The sequence below is a fragment of the Anabrus simplex genome, chromosome 2 (genome assembly GCF_040414725.1).
Source record: "Anabrus simplex isolate iqAnaSimp1 chromosome 2, ASM4041472v1, whole genome shotgun sequence".
NCBI lineage: Eukaryota > Metazoa > Arthropoda > Insecta > Orthoptera > Tettigoniidae > Anabrus > Anabrus simplex.
Window position 1 is genome coordinate 213,517,543 of NC_090266.1, and position 18,980 is coordinate 213,536,522.

At 38.0% G+C, this 18,980-nt stretch overlaps 1 protein-coding gene across 4 annotated transcripts in view; it reads right to left on the reverse strand.

The window, feature by feature from the left end:
- The window catches only part of LOC136864010 (uro-adherence factor A), a 639,417-nt gene that overhangs the window by 63,290 nt on the left and 557,147 nt on the right, over positions 1-18,980 (reverse strand). For all 4 annotated transcript variants that reach the window (XM_067140507.2, XM_067140506.2, XM_067140509.2 and 1 more), the window contains 2 exons: positions 15,140-15,301; positions 8,007-8,156 (listed from right to left, as the gene is read on the reverse strand). In XM_067140507.2, coding sequence (XP_066996608.2) covers positions 8,007-8,156; positions 15,140-15,301 — 312 coding nt within the window. The remainder of the gene's footprint in view (positions 1-8,006; positions 8,157-15,139; positions 15,302-18,980) is intronic.

The following is an 18,980-nucleotide window of genomic DNA, read 5'->3' on the forward strand; positions in this document are numbered from 1 at the left end:
CAGATATTCCGATTTTTCAATTTAAATACAGTTTTATATGTTTGTAAATTCAGTAAGAGAGTTAGGAACACCCTTTCAATTTACAACAATTGATCATTATGATTTTATAAAGCAAAACTGGTATTTTCCAAGAATATCAAGAATAAAATGGACAATTTAACTGTTTATGACTTACAATTTTAACAAAATTTCGAAGATCTTGTTTTAAAAGTCATAACCATATATCAATATTTTAATTTGTCTTTCCAATTTTAATGATATCTATTTTGTATTTCTGATATATTAATTTCAATTTATTATTAGCTGATGTCACTTAGGGGACGAAACATGTACTAAATATAATAAATTATATGTTTTATTTAATAGGCGGACCACTTAGTTATAATATTTAAGTTTATCTTTAATATTCACTAATTGATTATAGTCGATACGAGATTAGTATTACTTGAAATGAAGCTGTTAAAGCTTATCACTTGTGATGAATACATGTTTGCAATTTGGAAGAGAGTACCTGTAGTACTGCTGGTCTTGTTCCAGACTTATGCATGGGAGTGTTGAGCAAGGTGTGCCAGCACCTGATGATTTTTTTTTTCCCCCCCTTTCTTCCTGTGCATGCGATGTAGGAAATGCACAGATTACGTATGAGCTGCATTATACATTCATTTTCTATTGTCCCATCTTGCCACTCCTAATTTGACAAAACTTCGCTTTTGCTGTTAATTTTTATAACCAGTGCTGTGTGTGTGTTTTATAGCAAAAAAAATTAAACCTAGGACAACAGTAAATGTGTTTCATTGTGAGAGTTTGTATCTGTGCATTTCCTAACTAAACAAATATAAGATAAATGAAAAAAAGTATGTTGATCAACCTCCCGAAGTTTGAATGAAATCAGTGTCTCCATAGCTGTGGGTTCTCCTTCCAGTTTATGTATCAGAAGCATGGGTAGTGGAGAAAAGGGGTAAAATTACGATACAGGCCAGCAAGATGGAGTTTCTCAGGAGTACGATTGTAATGACAAGATTAAACAGATGGAGGAACGAAAGAGAGAGGGAAGTGGTAAAAAAGGGGAACCCATAACAGCTAGGATAGACAGATCAAAATTACAGTGGTATGGGCAAATGCAGAGAATGAATGATGAAAGGATGAAAAATGTAAGAAATTTATTTCTTTTCCACCTATTCAATACAACTCAATAATTAAGTTACATCCACATCCTAATTAAAATATAAAAAAATATTTTAATTAATAAGAATTTTATTTTAATTAATGAGGATTTAACTAACTTAAATATTGAGTTTTATTGAATAGGTGGAAGAGAAATAAATTTCTTACATTTTTCTTAAGATTACTTTCAATATGGATTCGCAATGATTTTCATTACTTGTAATGAGGAAATGATGTCGATACAGATGGCAGAAAGGAGTTAACGAGGGTGTAGAGGGCTGATGATTCTAATGGAGAAAGACAGAACAGAACAGAAAGCGGGCAGACAAAAGATTATGAGACTCTTATTCCCAAGAAACCTAACAGACAGTTGGTAACTGTTCAAGATGACGACGATGACAACTTGCCAGATTAACAAGAAAGATGGCAAAAAAAATGAATTGCAACACATGGCATAGTTTTCCTGAACATCTGCTACAAGATCTTGCCAAACTTGTCTCCTTGACTATTTCTGCCGAAGGCTGGATTCTGTCATCTGTTAATACCAGTGCAGAATTCAAAAGGGTCAGTCTACAATCACCTCTACAAGCTGCAATGACTCGCAGAGAAGATGCATATGCCTTTGTGGACTTTCAGAAGGTGTACAACTTGCATCTAAAGAGAGTCTACTTAACTGCTCCATTAACTTTTCGAGTACTCAAGAAGCTCATAATTCTTGTAAGTCTCTGCCTGAATGACACTAAGAGAAAGGTGAATTTCAGGAATAAACTTGCGGACAGCTTCAACAAGGATGAAGCAAAGAGACAGTCTGTTAAGAATACTATAAAACCCATTCTTATGTACACACTGTAAGTTACATTTTACTATAAAACCTTGTACTGGAGAAGATTGTGCAGAAAACATTCTGCAACTAGCACTGTGGCCTCATTAAATCCCATACACCGTATCATTAAAAAATCAATCTAAGTATCTCCTTCGTCCCTACTTCTCTTACCCTCCGTGGACAAGTTCATCATTCTCCTGAGTAACTTATCACCCTCCATTTGACTCACATGACCCCACCACCAAAGCTGCTTTATATGTACAGCTTCATCCTCTAAGTTTATTAATAACTTAGCCTTCATCTGTTCATTCTGAGCACACTCCTGTCATTGTTTCCACCTATTTGTACCTAAAATGATTCTAAGATATTGAGTCCACCCAGCTTTCACTCCCATGAGAGAGAGAGAGATAGAGAGATAGAGATAGAGTGTGTGTGTTTTTTTCATTCAGGAGCAGACTTCTTTCTTACAGAATACCAGTGATCGCAACTGCAACCTCACTGCATTAGATTGTATGCACCTTGAATTAAAAAAAAAAGCCCCATTTAAAAATCTGGAATTACACTATTAACCCTAGAACTGCGGACTGTCTTCCAGGAAGACGCTGTGCTGTTTGGTCAAGTGCGGTCGTCTCTCTGGGAGACGGTCTGGGAATTCAAATATAGTACTACTGTTAGCCAACACATGGCACTAATTTCAAGCCATGTTGGTTCCCGATGCTTTTATCTTTCGTAGCAAAAGCCTTTGGCAAAAAAATGACAATATGCAGTCTATTATTTGGCTGCAGAAGTGGAAGTACTTTCATGTTGACATTACGGTTGTATTGAGCAAAATGGCAGCCAACTATGTGGACGACTCAGAAATCGAGCGCTCGATTTTTGAAGATTCGTGTGATAGTACGGATGATGACAGTGATTATTGTGTGGATTCATATGAAAATGAAGATGGTGAAAGCAGTGGCAGTGATGCCAGTGAACAGGATGTCCCGCAAGTTATGAAAATCCCGCTCAATGCAAGCGATAGTGATCATGTTCCTCTAGACAATGTAAACTTGCCTAATGTTAGCCGTGAAGGCGTAAGTGTGAACTGGACTGATATACAACCCGATGAAAGTGACTTTCCAGGTAACAATGTACCATTTGTCGTTCATCATCCCGGGCCTGTGAACTTGCCTCCCCGTAATTCTGCACCGATTATGTACTTCAATCTGTTTCTCACACTGGGTTTTTGGAGACTTCTCGTTGAAGAGACTAACAGATTTGCTGATCAATATCTACATAAATTAGGTGTTCTGCAACGAAACAGTAGGTTTCGTTTGTGGCCTGAAGGTGGTGTGAATATTGCACAGTTGAAACTTTTATTGGACTTGTCCTCAATATGGGTCTACTAAAGAAGAATATTTTTCGTTATTGGAGTACACAATATCCCAGTCAGGATTTTAGAAAAGTAATGCCCCGTGACATGTTCTTGCTCATAAATAGATTTTTTTCACTTAGCAGACAACAGCTGTAGCAAGAAACCAGGTGATCCAGGATATGATCCACTGTTCAGAACTAGGCCTGCAATTGATCATTTCAATGCATGTTTCAAAAGACACTACATTCCTGGAAAAGTTCTAAGTACTGATGAAACATTAATAGGTACAAAGAATAGGTCTAAATTAATACAATATTTACTTAAACATCATCAGTGGGGCATAAAACTCTTCAAGGTATGTGAGCCTGGTTCGTATTACACTCTGCAGTTCAGTGTATATTCGCCTGTCAAATCTGGGTGCCCAAAATCGAGTGGAAAAGGTTTAAGTTTTGATGTAATGATTTTACTGAATTCCTTAGGAAATATATTTTGGAAGGGGTATCATAATTGTTTACAACTGGTACACATCTATTGAGCTAGCTTTGGCTCTTTGGGAGAAGAAAAAACTACTCACAGGTACAGTTTGCAGCAACAGAAAAAAATCTTCCTGGTGCGGCAAAAAATTTAAAATTGCAACCAGGACAAATTTTGTATAAAAGAAGTGGCCCTGTGTTGTTTTGTGTATGGAGAGAGAAAAAATCACAGAAGAAACCCCTGACAGTAATTTCTACAGCATGTCCTGCGATAAATAATTTAGTGAAACGTCGTTCACCCAAAGGGGCTGAAATTTCTATGCCAGCAGTGGTCAGTGAATACACAACAGGAATGAGGGGAGTTGATGTATCTGATCAGAAGATTGATCATGTGCCCTCAGAGCGGTCTAGTCATAGGAACTGGTACAAACTTTTTTTTCACTTGATAGACATGGCAGTGTTGAATTCATATGTTTTGTACAGTAAAAACACCGATGACAATGTTCTTATGCCTAGGTATGATTTTATCGTGCATCTTATAGAATCACTGTGTAGTGCTGAAAATGAAGAGGATGATATCCCACTCAACGCATCTGTGAATTCCCATACAATTGAAAAGTTAGGAAATAAACATCAGGGAAAGTGTGTGGTTTGCAATAATGGAGATAGCAAAAGAGTAAGAAGATCTAATTATGGATGTTTGAGTTGTAATGTTGGTATTTGTGTAGGGTGTTACAAAGACTTTGATCGTAATACAGGCAGAAAGAAACTGACATAAGGAAAAGGCAGAAGGTGTATTTTTCATGTATATGCAAAATCGAGAAATGTCATATTTTAAAAATAATTTTCTATTTTAGTAATTAACAGGAAAAATTTAAAGCTGGTTCTTGAAATAGTAACAAAAAACTGAACTTTTCATTTATGATGTCTCTGACACACATTTAACTTGGCAATATGGTTTTCTAGAGCAGAAAAGTCAATATATTTTTTTTATATAAAATATTTTTTTATCATTATTTCAAACTGATGACTCTGAATGATTCACCTCTATCAAAATAATATAGAACGGTCTTTCAGCTTTCTATTGATGTATGATAAGTTATATTTTATGATTACAGTCCGCTTATAGGTACCAAATTCCTTTAGTGTGTGTTTTATGGGAATTTGCTGCAGCACTTGACAGGTAAACCTGCAGCAGTTCTAGGGTTAAGAAGAAAATTAATCCTCTATCCTCCTACTGAAAAGACCTTGAATACATCATCCATACAAACAAGATATGAACAAGTGTCAGTCATCATATCATCATATGACCTACTCCAGAGTTATTTTCAGCCAAAATAAAACTGGATAAATATTTTTAATTTCTGCCAGTTAAATAGCATTGCTGAGTTGATTAATATTTTAACAGCTGTTCCTGTGTCATTTTTTGCTCTTTTTTTCTACTGGGTACATATTTCTTTGCAGTGCAAATTTTACAAGTAATGAGTAGTAATATTTGAAAGATGGGAAATTGGACAGGGTTCATATCAGTTTGGGTAGAGAGAGCAAGAAGAGAGAAGTGGAAACATTAAAACATACAATCTCCACATCTTCATCCCCCAGCACCTCTTCCCACAAGTGGATTCTCCTCATCAGTTCCAGTTGTTCTACATTCCTTTCTCTTGTCAGCCCTTGACAAGCATATTTCTGCTTCCCAGTGCCATTAACCCTAGAATCATTAAGTCCCTCCAGTATAACACGAATCAAACTTTCGTCTGTCAGACTACCAAAGAGAAAAGCACTTCAATAAGCATAAACCCAACATTTTACACAAAATACGTAATGTTATACTTAAAAACTACCACACGTAGTGATAATAATACACACTGGTCAGTTTTTCTTCAGTAGGCACATTCAATGCACTGTTTTGCCTGGTGATCAAGACAAATGTTCCTTCGGCATGTCTTACAAAGGAATCGGGTCATTCATCTTTCCTTTGATGGACAAAACGCACAAATTTTTCTTCCTTCAGCAGTATCTGATTGAGGCTCTTCAGGAATGCCATCTTTTCCAATAATTTCAGCGATGATCCTCTTCAGGCTGCGCCTCAAAGTTGGTGTCTGAAGTCTCTCTTGCAGCTTTTGGAGCCATTAGCATTTCGGATATATCCTTTGCAAACTCTCGCCTTGAAAGTGGCTTTTGGCCTTTTTGAACCATCTTATACACATAAATAATATATCCATTGACATGTGTTGTATTAATCATACTATAAGAGATACACATTGGCCATCTTCTCATTTTTCTTGAAGAGGACATCAATGTTGACATTTCATTGAAAGTGTCCATGGCACCTTTAGTCCCATTGTAGTCTTCCGCCATATCTTTTTCCGACTGGCTGTTATTGTTCCTACTTCATGGCATGTAAAAAGGAGGATTACATCCTTGTTTGGTTTTCCTTTATAGGATAACATTGTTTTTATACCAGCATAACAAAACATGGAAGACACAAGCTTTCTTCCATTGACTGTTTTCATCTGTGGTGGTATCTGTGGCTTGTCTTTTCTCATTGCTCCAATGATTGTCAGGTTATGGTCGTAATGCAGAGAATCAGCCAGATGAATTGAGGTGAACCAATTGTCGGTCGTAATATTTCTGTTTAATCCATGAATTACCCGGGTAATTTCATTCACGACATACATTTCCACTAATGTCTCCTGAAGAGAGTGGTTCTCTGTCTAATTCAGAAAGAACTGCTGCTATCAATTCATCATCGTGCGCTAGATTTTCCATTTCAGTATCCTATTAAGCTTACGTATTACGTACAAGAAACGTTACTGTAATAAACCAAATATTCACACTACTTACAGCTATGTAGAAATCACGAATACTTTCACAAATCATAAACTTTCGTCTCTCAGACGACGGTCATATCGCAGCGAACAAACAACTGGACCTTTATGCTTGAAACCAAGGTCAGCACCGATTGTTGATAGCCGGGGAAGAATAGATGGAAGGGGAAGGCACAGTTCATTAGCGTCTGGAAATTCCCGCGGAAACTACAGGCACTAACACTTATTAATTGGACCACCTTAACAGATGTTTAGTCTTCAAGATTAGCCATGATATGATTAGACCTGTAAAAAATTCACAGAAGACGTATAGAAGGAACAAAGATCTACTTGTCAGACTAGGACTTCGGGGACTACGAAAAACTCAGCAAACAAACTGGTGTTTGATGGATAGATTCAGTAATATGGAAAGAACTGGTTGCAAGCAAGAAGGAATGGGACGTGTTACAACTTGGAGATGTTTCAAGGAAAGGGGAAACAAGGTAGGAGGAGGAAATAAAGCATTTCTATAAGGTGTCAAAGAATGTAAGACAAAGGGGAGTGGAATTAATTATTCAAAAAGGAAAAAACAGCAAATAACTTTCAACATTGAAGTCATACACAGAAAATGTTCACTCAACACTTATGTATGTCATTCACAACATGATTCTTTAATACCGAACTAATGCCAAACTGTGCAACAAAGGTTCAACTTGACGCAACATTCAAACCACAAGTAACTGTTCTACTCAACAGATTAATTTCAGAAAGTGACAATGGGTTGCTGGAGGATATCTTCGAGCTGCACAAGCAAAGCCATCTCTGTATTGGTCAAGAAGACTTTTGGAGGAGTGGAAGGTAAAGGCTTTCAGTATTCATTATCTGAGCACTAACAAGTAAGAGGGATAGAGCTAGTAAGTGGAAATAAACTTCTTGTCCTTCCATGTGAACCAAGCATTCCCTTACCACCTTAGCTATACAGCCCCACTTACGAAGTGTCCAATTACTTAAATAGGACATCTGATATGAAATTGTTTCCATTTAACCAGGGAATCTGCAATGAGCAAAGACCTGCTTTAGCAGATGCCAGGAATGTTTTGAAAGGGGGTACACAATTTTGGTATGAACAAAGTTGATATAAATACTGTATAATTTCACTTATTTCTTAACATTTTTTGAAAGAATATATTTTGCTTCTTTGTGAAAGTAGAATAATGGCCATCTCTCGGAACTGAGCAATAGTATCCACATACAGACTGCAATGTAACACCGTAGGACCAGTTATTTTCTCTGTTTTTCATACTTTCTGAAAGAAAGTGTTCTCCAACAATTTTGAATTAAATCTGTTTAACCAAAATTTATTTTAGAAATAAATGATCACATACCCTTCTAACTGTGCCATTGCATGGCTTTTCAAGGCATCATACTTCTGCTCCTGCTTCTTAATAGTTGATTCATATTCAGCTAAGCTAGCTCTAAGAGCCTCTTCATTCTTGACAAATCCTTGAATCACCTGCTTGCTTTTTTCATACTTCCTGAAAGAAATGTATTTGCCATTAGCATTGATAACCATGTAAGAAGACAAAATGAAAGCATACCTGCCAACTTTCAGAAAGAGAAATCCCGAACATCCTTACGCAGAATTTTTTTAACACATGCATGCGTAACAGTCTTGGGACATAATGAAAAAGGACGGCACGCGGGGGAGGGGGGGGGGGGTGTGTTTGTGTGGAGAGATTATAAACAATAGTAATACAAGTCAAATATAGTAAAACCTCGATGCATTGTTCTCGGAACTGTCATTTTGCCGTATTCATCATTGAATTTTTTTCGGTCCCAAAAATATTCCATATAAACCAATGTTAAATTTCCCCGCATCTATCGTTTCTCGAACTATCATTTTATCGCATCGATCGTCGAAAGTTATTTGTCCTCGGTCACAATTTTCCTTCACTGATCAATCGTGAGTAAGAAAAATACACGCAAGTTTTTTGAATTTAGAGGGACTGCTCAATACTCTTAGCATATAATAGCGGCAACCCGTTACGCGCGAATGTACATGCGATTCGGAGTTAGTAGTCATTGCATGGCTTTTCAAGGCATCATACTTCTGCTCCTGCTTCTTAATAGTTAATTCATATTCAGCTAAGCTAGCTCTAAGAGCCTCTTCATTCAGAAAAATCCTTGAATCACCTGCTTGCTTTTTTCATACTTCCTGAAAGAAAGGATCTTGTAGGCTGGAGTGTTGCGTGCAGGTTATTCACGCGTAACCTCACTACGAGCCTCCTAGTGCCAACGCTTCTCCTCGGCCCACTAACCGACCCCTAGAAGTATTCTTGTTTACAAGAATTAAAACGTAGACAGCATAAAACCCAAATTTACCACCATTTTCTGTGTTAGTATAGGTTGGGTAGGGCTACAACTCCATTGAAAATAAGAAAAAATCGTGCAGTGCGCCAGATACGCTTTAATTAGTCACAGGGTGATTAATCACGTTGCACCTTGTGGAGTGTGAGGGATGCTAGAGACCTGTTGACCGCTTTGTTGCCCTCTGCCCAATAGTCTCATTACAAGCCGGACTTAACCAAGTCAGACCAATAATCTTTCCTCAAAGCCTAGTCTTGTAACTAGTTCCTAAGGTGGGAGCTTCGCACAAGCCGCTGTGACATCGTTCGAGACGCGCAGCATTGAATTTCTAACCTCTGCGACATCGTCTGAGCTGGGCTGCGGGAGCCGCGACGTGTTGGGTATCCAACTTATCGTTCGAAAAATGTCTACGGAATCTTTTCCTAAATACAGGTTATCACCGTAATATCCATGTGTATACTTTGCAATAATAGAATTGACCTTGAAGGTTTTCAAATATTACGAAATGTGAAACAAAACGGCATAGAAGTCATGCTTTTTATTTTCATTTCATAAGCCTTTATCATGGCTGCAACATATTCATACCGGTATATATAGTATGAGCTGAATGGTTAGCACGTGTTGGCCTTTGGTTCAAAGGGTCTCGAATGGGTCAAGGAATTTGAATTTGCTTGGTTAATTCCAACGGTTCAAGGGCTGTCTGCCGAATTAAACATTAGAATTCATCTTAGGTAGGGAAGCATTTTCATATGTGCATAGATCGCCTATCATCGTCAACTCGAAAGACCTGCACCCGGCTCCGGAAGCCATGCGCCATTATTGTTTTTATAATAATAATAATAATAATAATAATAATAATAATAATATATTCACATAACAAATGTCCCAACACAATACCTGTATCTTTTTATTTTGTTTCCCCCTATATTTTTATGTTGCCCGCATTTAGTTTTCCCGCATCCTTCGTCATCCCCCCCCAAAGGATGCATCGAGGTTTTACTGTATATGTTATGATCACCCCTGAAATTAAATACACAAAGTTACATCTTGACGAATGCTCATCTGTTTTCACTGAACACTGGGAACACTTTCCGTGACTGTAAAAAAAAACAAGGAAATTAAGCAGAATATGCCTCCCGAAAAGACTGATAATATCGTTTCTTAGTTGAAATCATTAAGATAACCACTAAAATTACTAAATAGCTTAGAAATTGGTCACACAATTCCATGAGTTTCAGAACTACCGCCAATGTTACACACGCTCACAAACAAAGCCTTTCAGTTGTTACGAAGCACAACGCAGTTACTAAAGTAGTTTTATATAAATTCACAGCCTGCTACTTTTCATGGATTTTTCTTCAAAATTGTAGCCTGGTACTTGTTTGGGAACATCTCATTGAATGGGGTGGCAGTTGAGGTAGAACAGGTGACAAAAGCACAGTGATAATCGATAATGTGATTATCAATGCATTTACCGGTCGAATTTCAAACACTGCATCTCGTCAAGACCAAATACAGTCAGAAAGCGAAACCAAGCGCGGATATTCAAAATCCGTAGAACAACATTCATCCGTACAACCGTAAAACCCACTCAAAATCCGTACATTTTACGGAAAAACTGGAATACTTGGCAGGAATGTGAAAGTATATAGGAAACCTACACTTAAAGAGAACTTACTTTCAAAAAGAGAGAATGTATAATAGAGAGTTCTGCACTATTATGGAACTGACATTGCTAAAAATGTGCTCAAATTCAAGGATGTTTACAACTACACTACCAAATTTTGCTAGTCATCGATCATTATAAGCAATGAAACAAGGAAATATGACAAGAATACAACTATCCAAGTGATATTTCAATGATATGCATTAACCCATTTGCATCCTATTTAACTACCATAGCAGTTCACTCAGAAAACACATTTAAATCCCGCATGACGGCAGTCGTCTGCACAGTAACTTTTTCAATAAGTTATCACTAACACCGCTGTATTTACTGAAAGGTATGTACAACGAGGATGTTGTCACTTTTTGTCCAGTTCCAATCATTCAAGTTAGTCTGCGCCCAGGTACGAACTTGTTTCGAAAGACTTGGCCCATCGCCGTCATTTGTATCACTTTCCGTGTCATCGGCACTACTACACGCATCACTCAAACTCGAACTAAGACCTTCAGGGTCTATTTCGTCATCACAAAACATCACCGTCTTCATAATCAATCTCTAAAACACTATCTATTAGCTTTTGTATTCCATCTTCATCAACACCAAGATATCTGCTTGACGCCATGATGCAACTGACGCGAGTGAAATAAGATGAACAAAGATCCTTTTATCTTTTGTTCCAGAAGTGCGTGATAACCTGAGTGTGGAGCGTGGGAAATAACCAAAGCCACATGTCTAAACTTCAGCTCCGAATGCATATAAGTGTCATCTGTGAGTTAGAAAGTGAACCATATGTATTGAAGCATATACATGCATGTATAGAAGCATATACAGCAGTGCATCACCGCGAGCTGAGCTCGTCATTGGATTCATGTGCCACGAGTAACTTTTGCGAGCTAGGGTCGTCAAATGATGCGAGTGGGTTAAAAGAGGTTTTTAGTGAAACTAGAGAACAAGTCCAAAATGTCATGCATTTCTACAGACAAAGAAAAATGGGAAAACCCACAAGAAAAATCAGACAAAAATAGAGGAAATTTTGTTCTTTTGTTGTCAGTTCCTGTAGTCGTGCCCTAGTTCGTGAGCCATGGACCACACCTAAACAGCCCAATAAGTGGTCCTGAGAGCTATGGCACCAGCGGTTAAAGGATGAGAGTAGATATCTCCAACAATTATGAATTGTGGCTGCTCTTGCGCTTAAACTAGAAGAGCAGACATGTCCAGATGTGCAATCTCTTGAGCATGTCTGGTCAGCGTGTGCTATACTACTGAGCAGTAGGGCTAGTGGAGAAAAATCAGGTATGCCAAGCTCTGCAGCAACCATTCCGTTACTGCAGAGGAATGATTAAAAATCATTTTAGTATTAGTGCTAGCAGCAGTGGTCGACTATGGCAAAAATTATGATTGTTATTGAAGACGGCACTAAGATAGGACATTTAATAACATATTTAATCCTGCTTACATTTATACAATATTTACACAGTTTTACTTCTTACATATTTGAAATATTGGGCTCCTCTACGCAATCTCTGTACCGTGACTTATTTCTTTTTTATTTCAGTGCATGGAACCAATGCCTTTAGAAGCATGCAGATGAAGCACTGCCTTTGGAAGCCTGCCTGTCATTTCAAACCTACATACATTAATTTTTGGATATATTTGGTGCAGGAGAGAAAATATATTCACATGCATATGGAATCCCTTAATTTTTATGTTAAATTGCCGCTCAATGTTAAATTAAGCTCATCAGACAGAAAGTTAGTCACCCTAGTGCGCACGCACAGATGGATCGTTAAGCCTGTACAGATGGCGCAGCGAACTAGTCCCATGCTCAACCGCATGCGCACTGCCTCTACGTGAGCAAGCATAGGACAGTAGCAGTCGGTGAGACAATGACGTTTCAAGTGGAAAATTTACGTCAACATGGGTAGATGTAAAGATGTGACAGAGTGGCAAAAAGGGGCAATAGTATTTGGCCTTGACCATGGCAATATGGTGCATGAAGTTGCTAGAGTTCTTGGGGTTTTGCAGCAGACAGTTCAACATGTTTACAAGCAATGGTGTACTACATGTGGCCACGAAACAAGTCAGAATTGTGGTTGGAGAAAGATCCTCACCGAGAGGGACTGGAGACGCACTTCACAGCTTGTGAATTAAAGTCTCTTCCAACCCAACAGAAATTGCTGCAGTCAGTGAATGAAGGTCCATCCCAACCAGAGAACAGTGTGACGGGAACGGCATGCAATGGACATTTGGACTGTCACCTCACAAACACAAAGACGCCATTGCTCACACAGGCATATAAAGCTGCGCGTCTTCACTGGGCCAGAAAGCTCTAACGTGGACAGTAGCTGACTGGCAGAACGTAATGTGAACTGATGAATGATGTTTCTGCCTGTATTCCAATGACGCACATCGGCAAGTGCACCGAAGGCTTAAATGAAGCATTTCATACTGAATGTATGCAAGGTCAGGTTCAAGCCAGAGGTGGTTCTGTAATGTTTAGGGGTTGTTTTTCGTATCATGGATTGGGCCCACTCACTGAGGTGACCACTAACATGAACCAGGATGTTTATGTAAACATTCTGGATGATCAGCTGTTGCCCTTCAGTTAACATCTGGACAATGAGTAAGCAATTGATACCCCAATTTTTCAAGATGACAACAGCAAAATTCATCAGGCTGGATGCAAATGTGACTGGTTTTATGAACACTCCCCCATTCTATTACATCTCGATTGTTCTCCAAAATCACCCCACTTGAACCCCACTGAAAATCTGTGGGAGATGTTGAAACAGTGAGTGAAACGTCTACATCAGCATCCGCGACCAAATCCTCAGCAAGTGCCTTAACCCGGATGCGACTTATTTGCACAACCTTGCGGACTCGCGTTCTAGACAAATCCAGGAGGTTATCAAGTCCAGAGGCGGTGTGGCACAGTATTAAATGATGCTTGTAATAATTTCTCCAGAGGTGACTTAATTTTTTGTCTGGTAAGATTTTGATGCAGGAAGTTGTCCGCAAACTAAACCTTCAGCAAGTTTGCCACTTCGGACAAAAAGCCATTGTTCCTCCCATTGGGATCCCTGCGATATATCTGAACCACTACATATCTTCCTTCTCTCCAACTTGAGTATCCATGTTTTATCACCCAATATAGTGCAACTGCAGTCCCCCTTCTTCACACTGCTTAATTTTCGGAACAACGTTTCACACCTTCTGCATTAGTGCTTAATGAATCCCACAGGAACTACCGTGATGTTAGAAGTCTGAAATGTGGGTTCGGATATTCTAATCTGCAATAAATTATCTTATTTTAAGCAGTGTTCTCACCACTTGATACATTTTGGTATGTTATTATTTGGGTAGTTATTATTTATCACTAAAACTGATGCCTTAGAAGATACTCGTTAATTTAATACTGCACTTTTATTGGCAAATCATTACTTTGCTTTCACCTCCGGATACACAAAATGCTATTAAAAGTTCACTTGAGTAGCACTTTTCCTTCCCTATCCAGCTAACACAGTTATTGCCTACAGCATTTCCCTCACCCCCCCGCCCCCACCCCTCCCCAACCTACATAACCAACCAAATCAACCTCAATGATCACACACGTTTTTGAAGTCCTCCATCATTTCAGCACTAAATTTTTGAACAGCATTTCACACATTTTGTATTCTATACTCAAATCATTAACAAAGTTTTTGCATTAGGGCTTAATTAATCCCACAGGAGGCTACTCCGATGCTAAATGGCTGGAATGTGGGTTAGGATATTCTTACCTGTACTATATTATCTGAATTTAGGCAGCGCTCACGCTACTCAAGACGTTTCAGTAGGTTCTTATTTTCCATTAAAAATAATGTGTTTTGATTCACTCCTTAAATCAATTCTGATCTTTTATTTCATCAAAATTATCATGCATTAACTCTTATAATAGACAAGAAGCCATCATAAGACAACCAGGATTCAGAGAAATATCCATCCAAGTGAATGGCTTCGGGTAAACATCTGGAAATCTGATTTACAATACTCTCATTTTATAAATTAAAGTCTGCATGAAAACTTAGAGATTAGCTGTGTCGCAATGTAAACTAAACACTAATTCTGGGCATATGAAGGGCTAGAAAAATAGTATGCCAATGCCAGTCAAGGAATCTCTATGATGATAGAGGGAGACCCAAGGTAACTGTTAATATTGCCAATGTTTTGGCTGTCAATAGAGAATTATGAGCAGTATTTAGTTTGTGCACATGTGTTTGAACACTGAAACCTAAAGGACACAACAGTTTATAATGAAAATACATGTATGCTCATACATGAAATTTAAATGCTGCTTCTTCATGAAGTACACAGCAGATCAAGACAGTAGTAAAGTAGGCACCCAACCTCTGTCAGGTTATCATCACCGCACATTATGCATATTTGTAATGTTACCAGAAAATATTTTAATAGAAAATAGAAGAAAAGAAATGCAAAACTACTTACTGGTGTACATCAGAGAAAGCAATTTCAATGTTCTCAAGATGAGTTGACATAGTGTCCTTTTCCTTAGTCAATCTTGCTACTTCTATACTTTGGGCTTGTTTCTCATGTTCCTTTTCAGCGACAAGTCTTGAAATTGTTTTCTCATATTCCTCCAAAATGATACTGTAACAATAAACAAACAACATTATGAATTCTACAAAATATATTTTCTGAAAATTTTCTACAGTTCAGAGAACAGTCAAAACTAGTTAGTGCATTCCTCTTCAAGACATTTTCTCACTTAGTATGCTGTAAATTCTAAGCCCTGATTCACACTGTATCACATTATATAAAAAGACATCACTTATGTCAAATTTTTCCTATCACCGCTTAAGACAATGTTTTTCCTAGCCTTGAAAATTACTTTGTCATCCCTTGTGTAAGGAACACTATTTCCAACACAGATAGGAGCCCTTGCCACAGGAGGCAGGTCGGGGAAAGTTGTGCAAAAACTGGAAATGGCCTTGAATTCCTGAATTATGCAGGGGTAAATTACACCTTCAGGGAGTATGCTGTTAACTTCAGGGAAGTTCAGTTTTGTGTACCGGTTTTCAGTGGTATTGTTGAATAATCCAGTAAGCCCGTATGTGCTTGTATTTTGCATTCCATTCAAAAGTTAAAAATTAATTCTGTGTTGAGTAATACAATGAAGAGTAGCAAATATTTATCACATAGTCTATCTACGGATTAGGAACATACCCTTGTGAAGTTGACTAATGCATTGCTTATTTGTCTTGTGGTAGCCTAGTTATGGATACTGAAATAAAAGAAGTCGTGAAATCTCTTATTAATGTAGACAAAATTAAAATCCAGGATGTGGACACGCATCTGCATCTTACAGCAGTGGCGCGTATGTTGAAACTTGTACCTTCGAGATTTGACTTGAGTCGATCAAAGCAAATCAAAATGTTGTCGAATTCAAGATGGGGGTCAAAGTCATTCTCTAGCACATGGCCTCGCTTAACCGCCAAATACTTGTACAAAAATAATGAGTCACCACCTTATCAATACACTAATTTATTTACTTCCAAACTGGTAAATAAGGTCAAGACCGGTTTCGACCCCTAAGGGATCATCTTCAGTTGACATACACAAAAATATCTACAAAAACATCACATGTAATGATTAATGTTTAAGTTAAATTCAATTGTCATTAGAATGTTGGTAGGTACATCTTAGTTTGAAAATATGTGTTATGAGATTTATAGGCCTACTCTATTTGAGCTGTTATGTATATAGGTCTTATGTTCCCCTGCATACAGTGTCAAAAGTATTGCATTGAATATAATTCATCAATTTAACAAAATGCTAGTGAATTGATTACTAAGATAGTAGAGTATGTACATTTTCTGGGGAGGTACATGCTGTTTGTTCTACATGTTATCACTTTACAATTTATATTACACAATATGAAGTAAAATTATTTTTGCATTTGTACACATTGATAATATTAAGTCCAATATAGGGTCTTCAAGAAGTACTATTGGACTGTCAGTATCCTAATTACATTTTATGTAGTGGTTTATTGAACAATAACAACTAATCATAACAACCCATAGTACTGTTGTCAAACTATGTTAACCCCATTTTATGTCTGAAGAATGTGCATATAGCACCACATATTAGTACTTTTAATGTAAAGCATTTTAACAGGTATCTCATACCAGTATTTTAGTCCTAAGGGTTCATTTTAACAAGATTTTTACATGCCTGCACCTAACAAAACAAACAGTGTCAAGGTACAACTCTATTTTAAGACATAAAACAAGAATAGAAGGTGCTACAAATTTGTATTTTAGTATTAAGGATCCATGTCAACAAGGTACTGTATACCAATACTTTAGTCATAAGAATCCAAGAATCCAAATCAACAAGGTCCTTCTACATTTTTCATTTGACTGAACTATAAAAGTGAACAAGAAAATCTTATAAACCACTACCACTACAATAAACGCACCAGATTGGAAATGTCCGAACAAAGTCTGGCCCATTTTCAGTGCAACGAACATGATTTTTTGCGCCGGTTTGTGACTACAGATGAAAATTGGGTCCACTACTATACCCCAGAGACAAGACAGCAGTCAAAGCAGTGGAAACATGCTGAATCACCACCACCAAAGAAAGAAAAGGCAGTTCGTTCGGCCGGAAATGTCATGGTCTCAGTTTTCTGGGATGTAAAAGGCATTCTGCTGATAGATTATCTTCCTACTTGCCAAACAATTACGGGGCAATACTATGCAAACCTCCTAAACCAACTACAGGAAAAGATATGTGAAACAAGGCCTCGTTTGGCAAGGAAAAAGGTCATCTTTCATCAACACAACGCTCTGCCGCACACAAGTGTTATTGCCATGGCAAAAATTCATGAACTGGGGTACGAATTGTTGCCACATCCACCTTATTCACCTGATGTGGCACCATCAAACTTTCATCTATTCCCCAAGCTGAAAATTTTCCTCAGTGGACGGAGATTTTCTACAAGGGAAGAACTGACAGAAGAATTGGAGAGGTATTTTGCAGGCCTGGAGGAATCTCATTTTTGAGATGGGATCAAGGCATTGGAACATCGATGGACCAAATGCATTAGTCTACAGGGAGACTATGTTGAAAAATAAAAGCAGTTCCACTGAGGTAAGATACTTAATTCTAGTACATTCCGAGAACTTTTCAAACAACCTACGTAAAGCTGGAATTCAAGAGGACAAATTCGGGCAAATATTCGTTTATAGGAAGGAGAGTTAGGGATTGGAATAACTTTCCAAGGAAGGTGTTCGATAAATTTACAATTTCTTTGCAATCATTTCAGAAATGGCTAGGAAAACAGATAGGAAATCTGCCACCTGCGCGACTGACCTAAATGAAGAGCAGTAGCGAATGATTGATTGATACATACTTTAACACATTGCCCTGTATTTCGAATGTCCGCTTTTGCAATAAGAAGGCTGCAATTTGAGTAGTTAACATCTCTATTTCGAAACCTTGTTTTTTCTCCACTTTGGACCCAAAAATATTGGGATGCATAAATTATGCGAGAAAATACAGTATGCAGCACCTAGATTGACCCACACTGCTCCCAACTGGTATGAGATCAGATAGAAAATGGAGAAAATTATCAGTGCACAGAACCATAAATTTACTGTACCTAGAATGTGGAGTAAATCATTATTCTAACAACATTTCAACAGAATTGCTCGAAGCTTTTAACATGTTGAGCTACAGGAAAAATTACTACTACCACTACCACCAGTAAAATTATCAAAATCAAATCCACTTAAACTACTCCAATTACAATGAACTACAGCAGAGCTCAAACCTCTTGACATTTGAGGAGCATCACCCTGCCCGGCACTGGACAGTAGCAGCAACCGGCAAGAGAACTGCGTTGCCTCATATGGACAGGCTGCCTTGCTGCTTATAAAGCTACACTAGTGTTCAAAAGTTAAGCATAATCACCAAATGAGGCCATACCACCTGATAGGAATGTCAGAGGATTGCTGAACAAACAGAAGCTGACTCGCACATCATATGTCCCACAACTTGTCAAAAAAAAAAAAAAAAAAAACAGTGTCACAAAGGTTCTGATTGCTAAGGTACATCTTTGACAACAACTAACGAAACTAGGCAATGTCTTCCACAACAAAATATGCTGTTAATAGGGTGTATGGTTACCCCTAACAGCCACAAATGCTTCGCAGCGACGTGGCATGCTCTCTATTAGATGGTCCAAGAGCTCTTGTGGCAGTCTATTCCCTTCCTCCGAAAGGGATGTGTGATGACATTTGAGGGTCCTTGTTGGAGGCTG